A 24,668-nucleotide genomic window follows, 5' to 3' on the forward strand; every position below is an offset into this window, starting at 1 on the left:
TCTTTGCAAAATGAATCCAAATATGCTGCAGTTAGTTTCACTCCACAAAAACACACAAAACCCAGAGTGCTTCCAGCCTCTCAATTTTGGTTTTTTTTCCCCAATCTGCCAGAACTCTTCATGTTTCCATTCCCTTGCATTCAGTTGACTTAGCTTTGGTTAATATTTTGCAATTTTAGTATTAATCAACAGTGCTTAACAGTCAAGCAAATGCACTGGTTTCATTTCTGCACAAGTATATTAACCCACAAGGTACTTAAGCAAATGTCTAACGTAAGGTTTATGAATATTCTCATTGCTGCATTTTTTGTCTGAACAGTTGAATTTGTTGGGGTTGCTCGCATGCATTTGAGTATATGCATTGCTGAATCACGTTATGAAAAAACTTTTCTTTGCCTTCTTGCTCTTTGGAAGTGCATGAACCCTTTAATGTATATGTTTTTGAAAGAATTGGATAAGGAGGTTCCCTTGCTTCACTCATGCCATCTTCTAACTCATAGTTTTATGAAAGTCAGAAACTAGACTTTTAGTTCACCTATGCCAACCTAGGTGATGTCATGTGCACTACTTTTATTAAGGGCCCCACGACATAACTGAAGGCATGAATTAGCCCATTTTTCATTCCAGAAATAGGAAACTGCATGACATAGTACAGTGCTGGAAGATTGAGGCACAGTGGGCCCTTGAGCGAGGAGGACATTGATGAACACCTTCCTCCCCTCAGCCTGGCTGCGGCACCTCACCCCTGCACTCTGCTGCTCCCCCAGTCCTGGCCAGAGCCTCTCCTCAGAGGACACAGCTAATTGAGGTGCTGAGCTATAAATCACACCTGCTTTGTGATGCTGGGCACTTCTTCCAGTATAACTATTTTATTTTTTTTCCTTTGCTTCTTTTCCTGTTATCCTGCCATGCAATTCCTGGAGCAATTCTCCACATGCAGGAATGAGTCTTGTCCATGGCTTGCGTGCCTTTGGTAATTGCTCAGCACCACCAGCCTGGCAAATAGTTGTTTTCTCAACATACCATTAACATAGTAACCCTTCTTATCTTTCTAGGTACTTCAGGATTAAAAAATGACCATTTTTTAATTGAAGAGGCATTTGTAGACATTTATAGAGAGCCATAGCCTAGGCCAGACTTAGGTGGCAGCCAAGAGATTTATTTTCCACCATGCCTTTGGGAGACATCGAGCTTCCTCCGGGGAGAAAAAGGCAGGCAAAGGGATTTGTCCTGCCTACCCTGGTGTAAGAGCTGGACCAGGACTGAAGTCTCTCTGTGGGTCAGGTGGGGGCCAGTTCAGGTTTCCTTCTGTATCTTTTGGGAAGCAGAATTAAAGAAGACCTTGTCTTCAAGGCAGTGGTGTGACAAGTAGGAAACATTGAGTTATTTCTTCCCTGTCACTGATTCACCGACCGTGTCCAATCCCTGCGAGAGCCCCATCAGGCCTGGGGTGCAATCCTGCCCCGGGATGCAGCCAGCTGCAAGCTGCTTGGCCCTGCCCTGCTGCCCCAGGGAGCCACCAGCGCTCCCAGTCCTCAGGGATCCCCTGACCTCCTGGCACACTCCTGTTCATTTAGGGAAGCTATTCAATGCTTCATTTCTCTCGTCCATTTAGATTGTAAATTTTCTAAGGCAGGGCTTAAGCCTTGCTTTATTTTTTCATCCTAGTGTGTTAGGACCCAGTTTTTAGGGCTGATGGCAAAAAATGAACAAATTCACGTAGGAAGTTGGTTGCTGGTGAGCACAACTGGCCACTATGAGTGTAAAGCCCTTTTACATACATCATGCAGTAAGGGGTCACCCAGTTCAACAGCCATGGTTTAGATTGACTGGGCAAGAGTTTTCATGCAGCTGCATTTAAAGTCTGTGCATTTTATTACATTTGACAATTGCCTGTAGGTTACCTCCCTGCATTATATATTAGTATAACCTTTGCTATTCACTGTCTTTCACTGACTCTCATTGGGTTGAGTGAGATAGCACAGTAAACGCCTTAAAGTTCAAACCCACTCCACAGTGGGTTTGGGTTGGTACAGTATTTTTGGCTTGGTAGGTCCAGGAGTATTCAAGAACAGCATTTAGTGTCCTGGAGACTAGATATTCAGCTGTGCCAGAACCATATCCCGGTGTATTTCAAAGTTAAGATGAAGGTGGCTTTACACTAATTAAATTTCCATGGATGTAGGAATACAGCTGCTGATTAGCAGCATCAGCAAGAGCTCTGAAGGCCCTTCTTGTGCTATTCTTGTCAACAGCAGCCAACAGGACAGGCCATGTGGCTCCTGCATCGGCTGAAGCATTCCCTTCATGAACATGTAGCCAACACTATGTCTGCACTGTAATGTTTCACAAGCAGCCACACTCAGAACTTCAGAAATTCCTTCCCATGGGAAAGCTCAATACCTCTGAAAGTCAGACAGACACAAGAAAGTGCCATTCTCACTCTCTGTACCTGCATAGTCCTCCTGACAGAGTATTTGCTCACTGATACTTTCCTTAATTCTTCTAACTTCTTTTATTGGTGTCATGTCAGAAAGCCCCCATTGGAAGACTATTTCCACATGGGCTACCTACCTAGAGATTCTGCAATTTTCCACATTACATAGGCATAGATAGGCATAGCAACCTTTTCACAAAGTTGGGTCACTTGCATTATTAAATGGTTTCAAACAGGTTCTCATCCAGCAAGAAGGCTGCAATAGACCTTGGAGACAACAAGTTTTGTGACCATTATCCGCCCTAGCACACAGTGAGTGGGAAACAATGACACTGGAACACCATAAAATATCAGAACTATCCACTTTCAAATATAATTGAGGAATAAACCACCCAGCATGTATTCAAAATCCCAGATGGGAAAATTGCATTTACACAGCATTTCTTATATACAAGAGAGCCTGTTGGACTTTTAGATACCAGAGCTTAGTGATATGTTTATGTTCTTAAATTGCAAGATATCTTAAAGGGCCTTCTGAGTTTATCTTCCTCAGAGGCTTCTGACAAAGCAAAATTAATCCTAGAAATAGGGGATAGGAAGTTACCTGACAGCATCTCTTACATCTCATGTGCTGCATCATCATAAGTGCTCCTAGCTTGTCTCTGACTTCTTCAGTAAAAAGTCCAGTGATGAGAAGTCCACAGAGTGCTTCAGTTACCTGTTCAGGTCCTGAACCAGCTCAATCATTGCAAAATGTTTTCTAATTTTCTGAAATCTATTTCTGCTTAAGGTTACTTAGTTTGCTTTTATTCTGTATTCCCATCCCCAAGGAAATGGGGAACTTTTCACTACCACCTTTTATTAAGGTAAAATTTTAAATATATAGGAAGATTCGTATCCCATCTCTTATTGTCCTCAACTTTTATTACATTGTCGTATTTTCCAGACTTTTTGTTTTACTATTCTTTTCTTGACTTAGCTCAGATTTGTCTCTCGTGCTAGTACTTAGGTTACAGGTCAGTTGTGGTGAGTAAAGTTGAATAACTTCTGGTGTCCTGCAGACAACATTCCTGTAGGAATGCTCAGAGACATTGCTTCCTCGATGGTATCACCTTAATGTATCATTCCATTTGTAGTCCAGCCTTTACCCCCAAATCCTTTTGTGCCTAATCAGTATTTTCTTCTATTAATTAACTGTGAATACCTTATTTAACAAATCAAGAGGTAAGAAAATCCCAGTAGAGACAAACATGTCAGCCAGGACTAAACCAGTAATGGCAGGTATGTCTGGTGTCTCACAAGGCTCCTTGTTTTTTAATACTGAGTCTATATCTGATAAGCCTTTTTTTGAAGTAAACTCCCAAATGATCCTGAATTACTTTTAAATGAATCGTATAAAATGTTCTCTGAAAGAAAGTGAAAGTACATGTACCTGTGTATACATTTTAGCAGAGAATAATAATAAGATGCTGGAAAAAGGAAAGGCATTCATTGGCAGCTACGGCATACACAAATTGTGATTTTCCCCAGACTTGCAAAGCTTTTGTATTCAAACAGAATTGAAGGCTTTATCAAAGTGAAACTGAATTTAAATTGCAGTAGCCAGCTAAAAGTGGCTTACATGTAAATGAGAACTGAAGAAATGGAAAGATTTCCTACCGTCTCTCCCTAGGTCAGAGTTTATTCCTCCTCCTTTATTATCTCAGTTTTCAAATGAATATTGCAGTGCATTTGGAAGGAGGATTTTTCAGCAGTCTCTTTCAATATAAATCACATTTCTCCTTTTGTACTTGCACAACAGACGGGTGGGATTATCCCTGGGACAGCAAGGCAATGCATTCCTATTCAGAAACCTCACAGTGAGAACAGCTTAGCGGATCACAGGTCAAAGATAATAAGAGAGGACGGAGATATCTTAGATAAGGTTATCACACTCTGGTGTGGATTTTCCCAGTCAGAAATACCTATACAAAAGAAATTCTGTGTGCTAACACATACCCTAGCACTCTGAAGAGGTATAGGGACCATATATACTCTGTAGATTGATCTGTGCATATTTAATATACATGACTGGCATCTCTTGGATTTGCTGTGAAAGGAAGCCAGAAGGAAGGAAAGAGTGAAAGGTCTAGCACTGGCAAGGGGAGCACATGTTCCTCATCACACCGTAGCAGCGGCTTTGTGCTTGTTAACACTTTCTTTCACCTTTATTACTTCATTCATAACTGAATGTACAGAATTCAGTTCCTCTACTGGCGTGGTATAAAACCAGAGAAGCTGAAATTATGGCTTTGTGGAAGGGAGCACAGGACTATCTATGGGAAAGAACAAGGAAGGCATGGGGATGGCTTGTAACTGGAACTCAATGAAGAAAAACATATTGGTCTAAAAGGGTTAAAAAAAAGGTCTTGATCTTCCTGCTTTGTTTATTCAGACCATCAGCTGCATGTCTTGTAGAGTATGTGAAAGTACATGTCTTGTAAAGTACATATGAGAGTGGTTCTACTGGATCAGACCAAAGGTTCCTCTCGCCCCAAATCCTTGTTGTGACAGTGGCCAGCAGCAGGTCCCTAACAAGGTGTTTGAAACACACTAGGTTGGCAAGGTTAAAATGGAAAACATGCTAATTTGCCTCTCAAAAACAAATACTTCTTCTTATGTACATTGATACGTTAACTTCAAAAATATGGTAGTCAATAGCTTAGAATCTTACAGTTTCAATCAAATCCTGGATTTTGGCCCTCTAAAGATGTATTATGGGATATTATATAAATAATCCATATGCATTTTTCAAAGAGATTGTTATTGATCATATAGCATCATAACTTTACTTGGTGTTGTGATTTATACTGTATATATGAAAGATAACTGGCACCACATGTGTTAATGCATGCACAGTCACGTGCCTTCCACTGTGTGTCTGTAGCGGAAAAGTGATACCATCTTTCTATAAAGAAAAAGTACCAAGGAAGATATTTGCATATTACCTTTCCCTTAAAAATTAATCTTTATTGATGCAAGTTTGCTCAGCATGGGCAGAAAATAGGCAGTTACATAGGAAATAGTTCCAGCAGGAGGCTAACGGGCTGGCTTTGCCCTCTGTTGCCTGCTACAAATGGACCCTCCAGCAGTTTCCACAGCTGAGACTATCATGGTCTGGGAGCAAGGGATAGTTGCTTTTTACTGCCCCTATGATTGCTGCACTTAGGAAAAATAAAAACTGTGAGAGTGTAATCAGAATTTAAGACAAAAATTTCCCCTTCCTCAAGGAGTGATTCCATTTTCTTCTCTTTAGGAAACAAGTCTCCAGTCATGGCATATTAATTACGATGCTTCACCTGTTTTATTAGCTTACCCATCTCACAAGAGGCAAAATATCTTGTACGGAAGAGCTTTAACAACTCAATTTTTAGGCTAGTTTATTGGAATGCCTTTACTCCTGCATCCTTTCTTCTGGCCTCCGCCTCCGCCTGGTCTGTTAAATTTCTAGGTGCCTGTGGCAGACAGATGCCTCTACCACTTCCTTCCTCGTATTATCAAGACCGTCGCAGAGATACGTGATCGGGGCACTCTCATCAGTGCAACCAGGGGAGCTGATGTCTCCCTCATCCTCTAGCCTCGCCAAGGTAGACAAACACCCTGAAGCAGGGTGACCGTGGTGGCAGGGTAGGATTTACCCCAACATGCCGTTCAGCTGTTTCACAGAGCTCAGCAACCCCCACACCATCCATATCTTGACTGAATTCATGCTGTCCACTGTAACTCCTCTGGGATCGCCCAGCCTGCTAATGGCACCAGTTCCCAAGCATCCCTTGTGCTGCTTTGAGGGTGCTGGAAGTGGAGGATGCTCAGCACCTACCAGGGTGTGGTTAAAAAAGTGACTATTTTTATGTAAAATGCAATTGATACAGAGGCTTAGAGTTCAGAGGAAAGAGTCTAAAATAAATCACAGCCTGGGAAAATGATATATCAAGAAATTATTAGAATTTTAAAATTTCAAATGTTTTTTAAAGATTCCAGCTCAATGTCTCCACTCTTTTCTGACTCTTTGAATGCATGTAGCCTATTAAATAGGTAGTCAGAGAATTATGATTTTTTCTTCCCCTAACTCTTTGCAGTCTTTTCCTGCTGCAATGCATGATTTGCCTTAGCTCCTTTTAATTACATTGGCAAGTTAGAAACTGCTCAGAATATCAGATATTTAGAAAACTTGATTTTGGAAAAGCTCTGACAAAAAATATTCTGATATCTTCCTATGAAGTCTCACCTCGAAAAACTCCTAGTTATAAGAGCATTCACTCATTCATGGTTACCAGCTGTTCCCAAGGGTCAAAGGGACAAAGAGCCAAGTGGGATGTCATATTGTTTGGCTTCGTACTATTCTGTTGCTATAGTTCTGTTATAATGTTCTTTTGCAGAACCCAGCTGCAAGGATGACATACATGGCCTATGTAGGAGTCTGGGTCATTTTCTAGGGACAAGGGACAAGTGCTATCACAACTGTATGCAGTTTCTCTTTTCTGCCACCCAGACATAAACTCTCACACAAAATTTGGGTCTTTTGAGACAGTCTTGGAAGGAAGGGGGGGGGTGTGCATGTGTGTATTTTTCTTAATCAACTGTCCTTCTCTCCAATTTATAAAGCTTGGGATTGGATTTGGTTTCTTTTCTCCACAGGAGGGAGGTGGCCCAGAGCCACTTTCCAGTCTGCCCTCCGTTTCCCTTTGTTATCCCACAGGCCAGCTCCAGCAATTGTCTGTCTCACGGGCTGGCGCTGTACTTCACAGCTCTGCAGTCAGCCCTCAGCCCGACACCATCCAGTCACCTTCTCTTCCCTCTCAATATGTGTTTGATTGCCTTACCCCCCCTCCATTGATTTTTTTTTTTCCTTTCAGTCAGGCTTCTCTCGTTCTTCAACATATGCTTCATAACTTTCCCAGCTGTTGTTTTTCTTTCCCTTTTTCAGACATTTTCTCCCTCTTCTTTGATTCCCTTCTCAGCCCTACCCAGGACTGTCATTTGTGTATGTCTTCCTTCTGTCATTCATATGGACTACAATTGCCTTCCCAAACGCAGCTCCCATAATAAATGATACTAACTGAATTAAGTTGCTGCCTCCAGGCAAATTAAAACATATCAAGGCAGAGCTCCTTTTCGTCTTCTTTGTCCAACATTTAACTTGCACATCTGTTACTCCTCAAAATGAGTATTCTGCTTATGCTATGCTTCCTTCCTCTACTACCCTGAATTCTGCTACTGTTTCAGACTAGCTCAGTAATGTAATAGTGTAATATGAATTATTTTTTAATACAGTGTGCTTGTAGGTTATTTATTGGTCAACGTAAAGCTTGAACCACAGCCTCAATCTGCATTACTATAAGCATCTCCCAACACAGAAGCACTACCACCTAACCAAACCCAAAGACTTGCTGTGTAAAAATCATTCTGGTGTTAGGGCTGGCCATATTTCAGCTGTAATCTCTCATAATAAACAGCTATGAGGCTAAGTTATTGCCACAGTTGGCCTGTGACTATAAATCAGTCTCAACAGATGTTTATTCCTTTATATTATATTAAGCATCTAAGATTATCCTTGAAATATATTGGAATAATCAGCATTTGAGACATATTCATTTATACCAACAGGATCTGCTGATGATAATATCCTTGTAATTACACCACTATGAGCATTCTCAGCAAGGACATAATTTTTTCTATCACTATCCTTTAAAATATTTATAGCTGTTGGTTTACCACTATGTCAGAGTATTTCCTTGCCCTTTATCCTATCTCAATACACATTCCTACAGAATGGTAGGTATCTGGCATTTGAGATTCCTTGGTTAAAAGACAATTTATGGCTAGCAGCTTTTCCCATCTGACTGACTGACAGAATTTTTGGAGCTCTGTAACAGCTTCTAAGACACAACAGTCCAGACATGAAGACAGAAATTAATTACCATTTTACTGCAAAAGACAATGGGCAACCTTCTGCCCCCCTACCCTAAGACCCTGTTTGCAGAGGATCATGACTGGAGATAGCCCTTCTGCTGGCTCTCTGCACAGAAATAAATTTTACTCTGGCTGAACAACCTTGAAGGAAATATCTTTACTTAGAAGATTAATGAACACCTTCTGTTGAATTACTTGTTCACCCAAACCCCCATCTCCCTGGCGTATGAGCAGGATATATTAGAAGGCAGTAGCAGACCTAGGAACAGCTGCGATAGTTAGCAAAGGCCCTCCTTGATCCAACAGCCGAAAAGGCACTCTGACTTCTTTAAAAGCTTCAGTTTCACTAGAGGTGCATAAGAGGAGTGAGGGCTTAGGTTTGGTGAGACTGATGAAATGAAAAAGTGTGAGAAAGAGTATTTGTAATCCAGCACACGGCACATCTGTTTTTATGTGAAATCCTGGTTCAGGTCTCATTAAAACTGTATGCTTGTATGTATGCACGTATTTGTTTTACAAACTGGGATTTGTTATGATGCAAATTATTTCATCAAAAAAGTTCCTGACAAGATCAATTTGACATCCTTGTCTGTCTTTATTACTCCACAATTTCCATTTAAAAATAAGGTGCTCAATAAGCAGTGGTATATGTGAAACCTTTGTGGGTTTGGGGTGAGTTTACACCTTGTAGTTGGATTATTCTGCACCTCTGAGGACTGAGCTCTGATCAAAGTGAATGATGGCCCTCCTCTGCAGGGATTCTCTAATGTACAGTAATATAGCTCAACAATTTTCCTCTTCCTCGGTGTGGAACTAATCTGATCTTTTTCTTTTCTACCCATCTGCTTATTTTCACTCATTCAATACTTCTGAAGTTTTCTGTTCTGTATCATATGTGATTAACATTAACTAATAGATCCAAAATATACTATGCAGGACCTATAGAGAAACTGGTGATATCATCTCTAAGAAACTTGTCTAAAAAACCAGAGCAAAATCGAACCAATGCAGCACATACTAAATGAATGAAACCCTGGCACCATGATAGATCTCAGCTAGTGATTTGGCAAAAAGAATTATCATTCCTTGTGGGTTTTTTTCTAGTCATCAATGAGGCTTTGGTCAAAAAAATAATCATTATCTTTTTCTATGATGTGGAAGCAAAAGTTAAATTCTTGCCAGTGAACTTTGCAGATGTCACAAAACCCATGCAATGATAATTGATGAGAAGGACAGGTTTAGCTCTGCAGAAGAGCGTGAATCACATGCTAGACTGTGCCCACATTATGGATGAGAATGTATGACACATTTATCAGTGGTGTTTGTATTTTAGGAAACAGTGACTTGGAAGCAGATTTGAGCTGAACATGAGCTCAAAATGTGATAGAGTAGCTAAGAAAACAGTGACAATCTTATATCTAAAAGGAGGGAAATACTGAACAGAAGAGATGTTGTCACCACAGGATGGTTTATTAGTGAAAGTTTGCATTCAGTTCATCCATCTGCACATTAGCAACGATGCTAAAATGATAGGAAAGGTCCAGAAAAGAATGATGAAGAGTAATAGCAACCCGAAAAATCTTCCTAATTCTGAGAGTGAAGAAGTCCAATCTATTTAAGCTTTGGCAGCATAAATAGACTGCATGACATTAAGCTAATGCAATACTTTGCAGAATGTTACCTTTGCTGTGCTGGCTGCCCACAAGTATGTTCTTTACCTTGTGGACAACACAAGGTTGTTTTGTCCTCAAGGAAAAGGGGGTTAGCCGTTTTACATTCACCATGGTTGAAAGTGAACACAAGAAGCACTGCTATGGAGTAGCTAATGTACTATCTTTTTGTTGCCTGACAGTAACTTACCCTACAGTGCTGCATCCTCAGTGAATTCAAAAGTAGGTTAAAAGATGACATGGTCAGGACATGAAAGTATAAATACGGGAAGCTGTCATATTTTTGTGGTCCCTTTAAGCTAACACAATCCAGCAGCTGGAAGCTGAAGCTGGAAACATCGAGACTGGAAATTAAAACCTAGTTTTGTAGAGATGTTAGATCTATAAATTAATTACATTCTTGAAGGTGAAGTTACAAATGTTTCTAAAAGCTCATATAGAAGTTTTATCTTTGATACAGGGAATCCCTTAAAAACATCTTGGATCTGATTTGTCCAAGCAGTCACATTACACAAATAATGACATTTTCTTTTAAAAATCAATAGATTTGTAAGACAAATGAGGCTGCTTCTGCCTCCTTGACATGCGATCCCTACAGTCACCATACTCCTAGGAGTATAAATGGTAAGAATATCTGGAATGAAAATCAGTTTATGGATTATAGCTATGCTGATTTTACACTATCCTTTCTAAATTATGATTTCTTTATAAATTATGATTTAATCGTAAAGAAAGAGAAGACACAGCCAACTGCAAATGAGATTAAAGTTAGGAAAGACAAGCTGAGGCTGAGCTCTTTCTCTAGCATGTTAGCATCACAGCATCATATGAATTGATTGCATTAGCATTCAGCTGAAATGTAAGCTTATAAACATCTTTCCATCATTGAAGACACATCTATAGAAAGGTTGCCCAAGATACACGTGTGTAAGATATACACATTGCCTGTTTGTTCAAGGATTTTTGTGAAATATGTATGAATATATATTTCTTCTGGTGAATAACCTGTTTCCCTGCTTCTTAATAAGACATTGCACTCATAACTTCCTGTTCCTTAACAGCTTTTGCTCTTGATGATGCCTTTAGACAGTAAAAAAGGAAGAGGTCATCCCTCTATTTACTTACAGCCCAAATCCTGTCCCAAATCCCTGTTGCACTTGGAGAACTACAAAAGCCCACAGAAATGACACTTCTTGTCATTTGAATCCATAGAGGAGTTGATCTTCAGTGGCTGAACAGAGGTAAAATTTGCACTTGATTTTTAATTTCACTGAGGAGCCTTAGGAAAGTATATCCTATTTGCCTCAGCCTTTCTTCTCTGAAGGTTAAAATTACATTTTCAGAAACCAGGTATCTTGCATGCAGGATCACTTTGGTTTTTGCACACACACACATATACATGGATGCATATTAAGGACCTGCAGAAAATTTGAGCCAAAATCTGACAGGAATCAATGTTCTGTCAAAGTCTTATTGCAGGAGCCTTAGACAGCAGCACTCAGCTTTCCAAGAGCAGGACCTGATGTACGAGGTTAATCACAAGGATTCATTTTGTTGAGGGATCAGAAACCCAAAGCTGGCTCTGTATAATACCTAAATCCCTTAATGCAACCAGCAGAGCTACAGTGCTTCTGTCCTCTAAAGCTGATACTTTCTATTTATTCAAGATACCTGTTCATTCATCTTTCTTTCTAGGCCAATTGCTAAAGGAAGTGTTTTGTGGTTGGAAGAAAGGCAAGCTCACAGTTCAGAAAGACAGGAGATAAACTGCTGGCCACTTTGTAGTTAATAGGACTTTTATCACTGGCTTCAGTTCTGGATTTCACCAAATACTTTTGTATATGCAAAGTTGCATTTCTGTAACATTTTCTGTACATTTATTTACCAGATCTGTGCATGCAGAGGAAAATTAGAAACACTTCTGAACTCTGTTTTCACATGGAGATGAAAGGTTTTCCCAGAAGACAACAAACATGAAAAATTGCAGGTATCTGTGTATTGTTCTCTAACAATTTCTGTAACATAAAATCAAAGCTCTGATCTATTGACTCCTAAAGATGAGACATTTTCATGGACAACTTTAGACTGCTGAGACAAAATCCTACCTGGAACTCATCAGAATTTATGATACACAAAAACTGAATCTGAATTTTGGGTTTTGGTCTGATTTTTATCAAAAGAGCACATGGCAATCCTACAGCTGATTACATTTCTCCATCTCACTGTGAAGGCAGGGAAAATGGACTGGAATGACTTCTGATGAAGAGGACAATGTGAACATGATGTTCCTGGACTAGCCCCTTTTCTCTGTATCACTTCAAATAGGTAGTGAAAGCTGACTAATCACATTAACATTTAAGGACATCATTTTAAAATAATGGCTGGGAGATATCTTTGTTCATACTATTCTGTAGAGAAATGACCTGAACAGAAAATACACTTTGCATGAATCTCCCATTTATCAGTCTAACGAGCATACAGTAATGAGAGTGTGTAGAAATTACAATGCAGTTTGTGGAAATCTCATAACACAGACTGTAATACCTGAAATGGTTAAAACAAAACAAAACAAAACAAAGTCTGGAGACAGGATAAATATGGTCAGTTCCTTCTGCACCAGAACTGCTATGAGAACCCCCATATGTTTTGAGACATTCGCTTTCTGTCAACCTGTTCAGCTAGTCTGTGATATTGCTGAAGCAATTATATAATAGGTATTAATGTATTTGTAGCAAACAGACATTATCTGGCTAAAACTGTAAATATTTATGGAAAAAAACGATGAGCTATTTATTTGACACACTGATAGTGTGTCACTAAATATCAGTGTGTTGTATAAAAAGCTAGTAGTTTTTTTCTCTGTTTAACATCTTTGTCGGTGACATGGACAGTAGGATTGAGAGCATCCTCAGAGAGTTTGCCAACGACACCAAGCTCTGTAGTGCGGTCAACACGCTGGAGGGAAAGGATGCCATCCAGAGGGACCTTGACAGGCTTGAGAGGTGGGCCCATACAAACCTCATGAAGTCCAACAAGGCCAAGGGCAAGGTCCTGCACATGGGTCCGGGAAATCCCAAGCACGAATACAGGCTGGGTGAGGAGTGGTTTGAGAACAGCCCTGAGGAGAAGGAATTGGGGGTGTCGGTTGACAAGAAGCTAAACATGAGCTGGCAATGTGCACTCACAGCCCAGAAAGCCAACCGTATCCTGGGCTGCATCAAAAGAAGCGTGACCAGCAGGTCAAGGGAGGTGATTCTCCCCCTCTACTCTGCTCTGGTGAGACCCCACCTGGAGTGCTGCATTCAGCTCTGGGGCCCCCAACAGAAGAAGGACAGAGACCTGTTAGAGTGAGTCCAGAGGAGGGCCACAAAGATGATCAGAGGGCTGGAACACCTCTGCTGTGAAGACAGGCTGAGAGAGTTGGGGTTGTTCAGCCTGGAGAAGAGAAGGCTCCGGGGACACCTTATAGCAGCCTTCCAGTACCTAAAGGGGCCTACAAGAAAGCCGGAGAGGGACTTTTTACAAGGGCACGTAGTGATAGGACAAGGAGTAATGGCTTTAAACTGAAAGAAGGTAGATTTAAATTAGATGTAAGGAAGAAGTTCTTCGCTGTGAGGGTGGCGAGACACTGGAGCAGGTTGCCCAGAGAGGTTGTGGATGCCCCATCCCTGGAAGTGTTTAAGGCCAGGTTGGATGGGGCTTTGAGCAACCTGGTCTAGTGGAAGGTGTCCCTGCCCATGGCAGAGAGGTTGGAACTAGATGATCTTTAAGGTCCCTTCCAACCCAAACCATTCTATGATTCTATGATATACCCTTGTCTCTCAATGGTGTTATGTCTGAAGAATGAGAGGTGATCAGATCAGATAGAAGTTCTAGTGAAATGGACTCATGGTTACAAAATATTCCACTAAAAATGGCCTTGCTGCTTTAAGTATGGTCACAAATACTCAATTACAAGTTGAGTGTAAGTGTATGTGAAAAGATAAGGACACTATCTACATTTACCTACTCTGATCCCAGTTGGCTGCAAAAAGCAGAAGAATCTTCCTGCCACAGTGGTCACGATTTTCCAGTACTCCTGGGAATCCATCTGTCAGAGCCCGTTTGATTCCTGGATCATCAGCCTTGAAGTTTTTGAACATATCCAGATTTAATTGGCGGTACTGGAAGTACTGAGCCAGCAGTCTGAAGGCCTCAGTTTGGTGAAACTTTCTGGCTCGGAGAAATCTCAAGATGAAGGCATCATCTGTACGTAAAAACCCAATGTCGGGCCTCGTGATGATCATGTCCCTGACTTGCTGGATATCCTGATGCAAAATGTCTGGGTTTTCATTCAGTTCCAGGCGGGCTTTTTCTATAGTCTCTGGACTAAGTCCAGCTTGTAAATGGGTCATCTCTTCAAAACCTCTTTTCCAAATCCTTAACTTCAGATATTTTAGTAGGAGAATGGCTGATCCCATTCAATTGATGGTCTGCTGTGAGTGTGAGCCATTCAGAAGCTTTTTGCTATCAAGCTGGTATTCAACAAATGAAAGCGAAGGGCTTTTTCTTATTCTTGCAGAAAGAGTAACAGGCAGTTCACATGTAGTATAATCCATCCAAAGGAAAGTGTTGTTTATTCCATCACTTACTAAAAGAAAAAGCAAATATATAAAAGAAAGATTAAATTTGTATATAAAGCTTACAGGAATGCATTTCTGAACTTTATATGGCAATAAAATTGCTTTGTGTGTTTCATATGTAAAAGGACAACAGTGAAATAATTTCAGAATGGGTACACTTAAGATAGGGCAGTCACTGACATCTTGAATGTATATATTCAAGCTTTCAGAAAGGCAATCTGATTAACTGACAATTAATATGAAGTTGTTTCAACTTACTATTAGAACACACTTTGCAAAGTTTTCTTATAGAAGTGTGGGAGTTCAGCATCCCATATGTTCAAGCCCAGGATGACAAAAGCAAAAATAATTGTAGTTTTTCCACCCCTAACAGGAACTACATTTCAGCTTCCTAAGTATGCAGATTCACACTTATCATAACAACTGTTTGATTTGGTTTTATCACCTATACTATTGGCTTGTAGCTTTCCTTGAATTAGCCCAGGAGCTGATCATAAAACTGGCTAAAAAAAACCCAACACCCCACCAATGTCAGGGGTATTTTCTACTTAATAAAACCTCACTGAAAATATCTCCCATTGAGACTTAATACATCTTCATGAGAAACTCCCCATGAATAAAGTGTTTTATGAGTCTAATCTGACAGGGTTGGTGTTTTAGTTGAAAAGAGATGTATTTTAGTCCAGATTCTTTTTTTCACTATCTTGTAGCTTTCCTGAATACCTAGCTCTGAATTTAATTTTCATTCCTGTACTTTACCTAGAATTTGTTTTTACAAGTGTTAGAAGAAAAGCTGCTTAAGCTGTTATGTATGAGCAAAATGGTACAGTGAATCTCTTACATTTCAGTGACATAATTAGCAAGAGGCTGTCATCGAAGTCTGTGTAGTTACAGTTGGGTGAAATGAGATCAAGGTCTGTTCCAATGTGAAATGTATGTGAAGAAAGATCAAGATCCATCCAATTTTTCAGCCATCACAAAAACAGACAAGCAAACAAAAAACCCCACCACTTAACTGATCTCTCTGTCTTTCTAATTTCCAAAAAAGAAAAATTGGTTTTAAAAATTAAAAGGGAATCCCTCAGTGAAAGACATACTTTACTGTATTTGAAGAAAGCTGTTTGGAAAGCTATGAATTATTTATAGCAAAACAACCATTTCACTCAGCTACTTCCCTGGGTGCAGCCTTCTCATATCAAAGAGGACAGCAGCAGTCAGAGTATTTCTTTGTCCAGGGGCTGCTGAAAGTTACATTGCAGGACCTGGAAGTCAATCAGCGCAAGGGATGCCTGAGTTCCCTGTTTTGTGACCTTGCATGTCATCGATAAAAACTACATTTTAAATGCCACAGCTGCAGCCCCAGGATGAGATCCCGAAATCTGAATACAGAGAGTTTCTGCATATTTGCTTAAAGGACATTTGTGGTGGGAGATAAGCTTTTCATTTAATAGCAATGTGCATTATATTTGTCTGTGGGTGATACAAAGGAGAGTTTGTTAAGCAGCCTCTTTCTGTATTCACTGTGGAGCTGGAGTTGAGAAGAGCTACCTGCAGGGCAGAGTATCTGGTGATTGATCAGCCTGGGAAAACTTGGGAAAAAGCAGAGCTGGGAGGAAAGAAGGCTGGCTGCCTTTGACAAGGCACTACAGAGTGCAAATGACTCCAGAAAAAACAAGCCCTGAAGTTTTGAGGGGTAATCTATGGGTGCAGGTTATTCAATTCTTAAAGAAATGAGAGTTGTATTAAGGGTGGATTGCACATATAAAAATAAAGTAACAGCTATTTCCTTTGCTCTTGCCTTTATTAGACCAAATTAGGATAACTCTGATGGTATCAGCTGAATTCCACTGATGTAAAATTGATGCAGGCCATGGGGAAACCAGGCCCATACTTTGTGCTTAAGATCTCAAATTAATGGTGGCATTAGCATTTTCTTTTATAAATCACATTTTTAGTTACAATTGCCTCCATCAGCTAGTTAGGGAAACTAGGTGTATTTAAGTATGACACTGTCATTGGGGGAGCGTAGTGTAAGGACTGGTTCCCTCCCTGGTTTTAACAGCAAGTCATACAGTAAGGATTCTGTTTGTGCTCAAGGATGCTTGGCAGAGGGGTGGAAGCAAGGAGCTTATCTGGGTTCTGCATCAGCTCTGGCTCAGGGCACAGTATGAATTGAAACACCTTTGGAGCTTCTGTGACTTAGGATCACAAAATCATGGAATCACAGGGTGGTTTGGGTTGGATGGGACCAGTGAGGATCATCTGGTCCAACCCCCCTGCTATGGGCAGGGACATCTTTCACTGGATCACGCTGCTCAGAGCCCATCCCACCTGACCTTGAACACTTTGAATGACGGAGCACCCACAACTTCTCTGGGCAACCTGTTCCAGTGTCTCGCCCCCTCACAGTACAGAAATTATTCTTTATATCCTATCAAAATCTATCCTCTTTCAGTTTAAAACTTTTAGCCCTTGTCCTGGTACTGCAGGCCCTAGTAAAAAGTCTCTGTACACCTTTTTTATAAGCCCCCTTTAAGTACTGAAAGGCCACGATAAGGTCTCCCCAGAGCTTTCTCTTCTCCAGGGTGAAAAAACCCCAACTCTCTCAGTCTTTCTTCACAGGAGAGGTGTCCCAGCCCTCTGACCATTTTTGTGGCCCTTCTCTGGACCTGTTCTAATAGGTCCAAGGACTTGTGGCAGTTAACTGTGACACACACCCCCCCCCCCCAGTGAATTCATCCATCTTCTAAAAGTTTATGGCAGTAAAACTCTCCCTTCCTCTGCTCTTCTAACTGCCACCTCCACCAAGATCCTTCTTTGGAAATAAGGCAAATTCTTAAAAGGTCAGCTGCAGTCTGTTCCAGAAGAAAATGGTGATAGACCAAGGAGACAAAGTCTGGCCCTTCAGATTTTCTTATAGGATCGCCAAGCATTTCATGTCAAAAATTATGTTACTTATATTTATTAAAATTTCCTACTGTTTTTACCTTATTTTAGTAGATTAGCACCCTTCATGCCCAGGATGATTCCAGGGTGAGGAAGATATGGTCTGCTCCTGTCAGATGTTGTTGCCAAAAAGCAACTTACAAATACTCAGTCTAAGAAAAGAGAAATTTTTTAATGCATTTCAGAGTTTTCTGACAGTGAGCTGAGCTATAACCATGGGTTACAGCTTACAGGAGAGCCTCTATAGATTATCCTGAATATCAGCCAGAACAGACTGCACTAAAATACTTCACTGCTGTAATGTTATATATTGCAAAATAATCCAAAATATGTATGAACAATGTTGTCGCTGTCTGAATCATAACACAAATCACGAGGTTAGTAATCCACTCTAGCACCATTGACTAGAAGGCTTCTGATTTACATCAGTGGATGATTTGGTTCTCCAACTGCTTACTTTGACAATAAATTTAATGTTCCATAGCTACCCAGTTTAATTGTCATTGTGCTTTCTCAAATGGTACTGATTTATTCTGATTCCTGAAGGTATAACAGAAGCACCTTCTCCATTTTCACCCCCTCCCACACATGGCAACTTCACCTCTCAAAAGCTCTGATCCATCTGCCAATTTTTCAGATGTTTACATCTTTGTTCTATGTTTATTGGGTTTTTTTCCAAATGAAGATGCAAGCCTTTTTTTCCCTGTCTTGAATATTGTTGCTGTGTGTTGGCACACTAGACTCTTTGTTACAGTCTCAACAGCTGTTTTTCTGTGTTGTGACTCTTTGTTCCCAAAGGACTATTTGCTCTCCTAATGTCTTTTCACAGCCACTTACAATAAATCATCCCTCCAAAGGAACAAAACCCAGCTTTAAACAAGGAAAAATAATTAACAGAGGTTAGAAACGCAACATATTAATAGAGGGAAAAAAGGGGAAATTTCCACCAAAACTGTGGTGTCACAGACCATTTTAGCTTATTCATTTTCAGTCCCAACAAGAGAATGACAGGGGACAGAGAGTGGCTTTAGGATGGGTAAAATACTGAAAGTGGGATACAGTCTTCAGACAAACAGCTTATATTTTTGCCTGACCCTCAAAAATAAAATGTATTTAATAATAAAATCTACATTAACACTTACTAATTAACTAAAATGAAAATAATATCGTAAGGAAGTATATACAGCACGTTCTGTCCAAAGATCTTAATATGTTTTACTGCTCTCTCTTCAATGACAGCTTCTGGATGAACATTCAACCCCTATTTGCTCTACAACCCCTGGAAAATTGGCCAAAACCTGCTTTCAGTGATGATGATGCTTGTCTGGATCATTTTGTTCGTGCCCGCTTAGCTGTCCCTGCAATACCATTTGTCTCTTGAAGCACTGTCCTCATGTCCGTTTGGCCCTTCCCCATCCACTTCAGTTCCAGAAAGATTTTAGTTGCCTCTGTCTACTAAGTGATTTCCATTCAGTCCAAAGCTATATGCCATGTGAAATTTCATTACCACAGCTTTCAAATGGGGAAGGAACCAGGGTTTGATCCTCACCTGGTATTAATAGGCATCACTGTTATGATTTGTCTCATTATATAATTCCTAACTCCTGGCATTCATATAGATATTAGCTGCTAAAATGATGCCAGAAAAGAAGGGAGTGGGCAGGGAGGGAGGGAAAATGGTAATCTAGAATGACTTCATCTCAGAGTGTGGGTGTCATCTCATTAAATTGCTTTTTAAAAAATATTTTGATGTTAACTGTGGAAAACATCTTGGGGCTACGTTCTGCTTAGCAGGGATTGCTCCATAATGGCAGGGGAGGATGAATCCCTAGCTGTACTTATAGGAATTGCTTGTATGGCATTTTGTGGCCTTGTGGTACCTTAATAGGAACACCCATTGGAAATGGAGTGCTTAGACAGAGAAAGGGACATACCGCAACTCCGTGAACTAATTTTAAGAGAGTGATGAGAAAAACTGACTCTCTCTTGTCTTTGGCTGTGGGATCCTGGCATCCTCCACAGACAGTAGGGAGAAGTACAGCCCTGAGTGATTTGCCTGAGATCACAGAGGACACATTTCACAGATCTGGGAACAGACCATATGTCTCCTGATCCGCAAACTTACGCGTTAACATCTGGGCAATCTTTACCCCTTATGCATAGTGCTCTGCATCATAAGAAAAATGTGAAGCCATGCTGCACACAAGGAAACGGAGACGTAGACTGCAATGTTCCTAGTGGCCCCAGTGTAATCCCCCTAAGCTTCAATGGCACAATTAAGACCCCCCAAATGTACCATTTCTTTATGTTTTTGGAAAGAGCAACACCCCTGTGGGGGTTCCGAACATGTCTATATCATATCCCAAGTCCAATAGTCTGACTGCTGCCCAGGTTATTATAGAATCACAGAATGGCTGAGATCGTAAAGGACTTTTGGAGGGCATCAGGTCCAACCCCCCACTCAAGTAGGGCCTCCTAGAGCTAGTTCCCCAGGACCGTGTCCAGACAGCTTTTGAGTATCTCCAAGAAGGGAGACTCCACACCCTATCTGGGAAACCTGTGCCAGTGCTTGGTCACTCTCATGGTAAAAAAGTGCTTCCTTACATTCAGAGGGAACCTCCTAGGTTTCAGTTTGTACCCACTGCCTCTTGTCCTGTCACTGGGCACCACAGAAAAAAGCCTGGCTCTGTCCCCTTTGCATCCTCCCTTCAGGTATTTGTACACGTTAATGAAATCCCCCTGAGCCTGCTCTTCTCCAGGCTGAACAGTACCAGCTCTCAGCCTTCCCTCATAGGAGAGATGCTCCAGTCCCTTCATCATCCTTGTGGCCCTTTGTTGAACTCTCTCCCATATGTCCATGCCTCTCTTCTACTGAGGAGCCCAGACCTGGATACAGTACTCCAGGTGTGGCCACACCAGTCCTCATTACTATGAACATCTCCTGCTTTCCTGTAGCCCTTCCCTAAGGGGTTAGGTTCTCCCAATGAACCCAAACAAGTTAAATATTGCATGCCTTTCTCCTTCAAGTCCTGGTACTCCTGTAAACCTTCCCTAGGGAATAGTTGCTTCTCTTCAATATGAAAAGAGTGAATATGTGTAACTGTAACAGCTGTATGGGGAATTTGATGGTTTCTCACACTTTCCCAGGATGCGATCTCCTTGCTCAGGTACAAAAACTAACATTTCTTTCAGTTCAGTAAAAACTACATCACACATTCCTAGTCCCCTAATATTGCAATCTTCTTGTTAGCTTGAGTCGGTTACCCTTGGGCCACATCTAACTGTCCAGCAGTGGTAATTTAGCCATGGCACAGCACAAAACACAGTAGCAACTCAGCTGATATTTGCAGCTCTCTGCACAGTACATAGGGCAGGCACGTCTGCAACACCGACCTGCAGCTGTCCTGCTGTTGCTACAAGCTGACAGGCATGAGGAGAGACTGACAAGGTTGTCTAATAGACATAAAATTAAAATATTGCCTCATTATCTTTTGACCTGAAATGTGCAAAACTTATTGCCTACCTGAATATTAAGGAATAGAATCACATGCAGAGGAGGGGAACTTAAACAACTTGTAAATGAAAACTTAAACAAAACGGCCATGAGCTTAATGAGATTGCCTCATTCTTTCTCCAAATCATAGTTTTAAAGTTTTCAGTATTCATCAACCAGAGATAAACTGCAAATCCCTATGGGAACATGAGGCCTGTCCTGTGGCATGTCAAAGAAGCAGCAGGCTCCAAGGGACTTCCATGTCAGTCATGAACTACTCCAAGTGTCACCATGCAAAAAGCATCCTGGCCGCTATTGGACAAAGCGGTCACTTTCTCCAATACTATAGAAACTTCTTGCAGCCGAAATTATCAGCAGTATGCAAAACATGAATTCTAACCCCCAAGCCTAATAATTAAACTGTGTATCTGATAGCATAGGATCGTAATACTGGTGCCTGAAAATCCCTAAATGCACTGTAGAAGTTGTGTTACAACATCTGCACAAAGATATACAGAAGAAGGAACAAAACATTATTGAGATATTTAGTCCCACACCTTTGATAACATGAAGTTTATCTAATTTTACAGTTCTTTTGCTCCACATTTTAAAAATTAAGTTCCTTTAAAAAATATGAAATGCAATGGTGATGTATCATTGCCCTATTAGTGGCTGACTTAGTTCTGCTTTATACATGATGCCAGAGAAAGGCATCCATCATCCTGTGGGGTGGCAGTGGGGGGAGGAAGAGAAGGAGGGAAAGGCAAGGGCAGAGAGGAAGGAAGGAGGGAAGGAGGGAAGGAGGGCAGGATGGAGGCAAGGAAGGAAGGAAGGAAAAGAGGGAAGGAAGAAGGGAGGAAAGGGAGAAAGGAAAGAGGGAGGGATTTCTGCACACAGGAATTCATGCAATCCTCTAGTTTTTTTCTCCCACTCCTATTGAAGTCTGAGCACAAACACAAAGATCTGCACACAGACACTTGTCCCAAAATTGTAGAAAATAAGTTTATTATAATTTGATATTACTTTGTGGGTTTGTTTTCTCAGTGGAGGAACATATCAGGCTTAAGGAGTTTATTTCCATAAATCCTATGGAAGGAAAAAAAACCAAACCAAACACAAAAAATCAAAACTGTTTGGAAATTCCTCAGAGCAGTGTTAGTATCAAGAAGGAAAGGACTTACAACTCATCTGCCAAAAACTATGTGAACTTCTGCTCACTGAACTTCCCACTCCATAAAAAACTGATGTTGCTTCTTTTTTTTTACAAGTAGCACCCAATTGTCATATCTTCTTTGTGTATGTGCCAGACACCACAGCAATGGGCTGTGAGAGAAAATAATATTTGCTTCCCAAACAATAGCACAATTGCTTCAGTAACTGCACACTTAAATTAACAGATGCATTAGTTTACAGTCTGAGTTTGAAGGAAATATTCTCCATCCTTTTATGAGGCTGATCATTTGTATTTTAACTGACGTGGTCCTCTTTTGGAAGATGAGGAGGCTGCTGTTACATGTTTCAATGAAACAACTTCTGTGTTCAAAGCACACAGAGTTTAAGGAATTATGACCCAGTGCAATGGGGTGGGTTCTGCAGTTCCTCCCTTGCTGAACTCAATTACACCACTTACACTCCTACTCAGCAGCACTCAGTTCTACTCAGTATAAGAGTATCTGGTCTCTGCACCAGATTTTAAGTTATAAATGATGATATAATAAAGAAAGAAGGTTTTGGGGAAAGGTTGTAATATCTTTCATTGTTTTGCATATGGCTTACAAGAGTAATTTTTAGAAAATATTCAGTAGTTTTCAGAGCTGGATGAGTCAGTAGAATTCTTAGAATAATCGGCAGCATTTTCTAACAGATACATATCAGACCTGATTATGCTTATAACACAAGTTGCCCCTGTAAACTTCAAGCTGGGATACAGACTGCAAACCAGGGAAAGCTCTATAAGGTTATCTGACATCATTATATGAAAAAGTAAACCTTTACCTTTGCTATGCAGTGCATGGCATAATACTCTTACATAATACGTCATTTAGATGTTGACATTGCATTAACTTTTAGTACCGGAGAAAATCCATGTTATCATCTGAAAGCACATGCAAGCACCCTTTCTGTAATTTAATTTTTCCTTCCAAATATGATCCAGTCACTGTTTAGTGATGGACAACGACTAGCCATCTGCTTCTTAACTTCATTATTCCTGGAGCTTGTTTAGATTAAGGAATCAGCATTTTGAAAAGGGAAAGCTCCCTTTCTCTTATGACCTTCCCCACCCTCCCAGGATTAAACCATTGCAAATAGAATTAAAGTCGGGCCAGTAGCACGCATGGGGTTTCTCCAGCCATTATTTGCTTTGTGTTTATTTTCTGCATGAAGCCCTCTCTGAACACCCTCACTGCTTGCAGAGACCACAACTTAATTCTGGACTTCCTGCTGCAAAGGATCCACAGTGCAGCAGTAATAACCCCACTTCTTCCCCGCACCCATTATTCGTCACTGTTTGCCATTGGGAAAGCAGAACATTTGACTGACCTGGCACATTCCCCCCTCCCCTTAATCCCTCATCCCCCTATGGGTTGAATGAACCTGCTCAAAACAGGCATCAATTTGCTGAGGAGCAAACAGGTATCTGCTTGCTGTTTGGCAAGCTCCTATCCGTCAGCACTTGACTGGGGAGTCCTTACGTGGTGCCCGAACTCCCGGTTTTAACCCTTTCCCCTCCATCCCTGTCACCTCTTCCCTGCTCTCAAATTGGATCTGGACTTCCCCTTCCAACTTGTGCTCTTTCCCCTGCTTGCCCATCTCCTGGGCTGCTGAGCTGATTTTTCGAGGCCCCATGCCCTCTTTCAGGGAGAATTGAGGCTGGTGATGGAGAAGGAAGACAGGAGGGGAAGAAGGGGCAGGAAAATGAGGAATGGGGGGAAACAGGGATAGGGAGGAAAGGAGGCAAGGTAGCAGGGCAGGGAGGAGAGTTGACAGGGAAGGCAGAAAACAGGAAGGCAGGAGGCAGAGAAGCAGGGCAAGGAGGACTGGAGGCAGAAGAGGCAGAGCAGGAGGCAGGAAGCAGGGCAGGGAGGAGAGGCAGGGGAGGCAGAGGAAGCAGAGGAGTAAGGGGAGGTAAGGGAAGTAGGACAGGCAGGGCAGGGAGGAAAAGCAGTGCAGGCAGGGGAAGTAGGACAGGCAGGGATCAGGGCAAGGAAGAGAGGCAGGGCAGACAGGGAGCAGGGGAAGGAGGCAGGGTGGCAGAGAGCAGTGAGGTAGGACGGGCAGGAGAGGCAGGGAGCAGAATAAGGAGGCACGGAGGAAGCAGGCCAGGTAAGAGGCAGAGAGCAGGGCAGGCAGGGAGCAGGGAGTCAGGGCAGGCAGGGGAGGCAAGCAGCAGAGGCAGGGGACAGGGAGACAGGGGAGGCAGTGAGCGGGGGAAGGAGGCAGGCAGGGCAAGGGGGGCAAACAGGAGGCAGGGCAGGCAGGGAGCTGGGCAGGGAGGGCGCAGGGCAGGCAGGGCACAGGGCGGGCAGGGCAGGCAGGGCAGGCAGGGC

At 41.5% G+C, this 24,668-nt stretch overlaps 1 protein-coding gene and 1 long non-coding RNA gene across 2 annotated transcripts in view; one reads left to right on the top strand and one right to left on the bottom strand.

The window, feature by feature from the left end:
* CLVS1 (clavesin 1) overlaps positions 1-14,453 on the bottom strand; it is a 95,793-nt gene extending 81,340 nt beyond the window's left edge. The window contains exon 1 of the mRNA XM_010582894.1: positions 14,065-14,453. Coding sequence (XP_010581196.1) covers positions 14,065-14,453 — 389 coding nt within the window. The remainder of the gene's footprint in view (positions 1-14,064) is intronic.
* Positions 12,986-24,668, top strand: part of LOC104841324 — a 13,121-nt gene continuing 1,438 nt past the window's right edge. Inside the window, exons 1-2 of the long non-coding RNA XR_775337.1 lie at positions 12,986-13,199; positions 19,844-19,845. This is a non-coding gene — a long non-coding RNA (uncharacterized LOC104841324). The remainder of the gene's footprint in view (positions 13,200-19,843; positions 19,846-24,668) is intronic.

This window comes from Haliaeetus leucocephalus, unplaced genomic scaffold (assembly GCF_000737465.1).
Source record: "Haliaeetus leucocephalus isolate CR32 unplaced genomic scaffold, Haliaeetus_leucocephalus-4.0 Scaffold858, whole genome shotgun sequence".
Classification (NCBI taxonomy): domain Eukaryota; kingdom Metazoa; phylum Chordata; class Aves; order Accipitriformes; family Accipitridae; genus Haliaeetus; species Haliaeetus leucocephalus.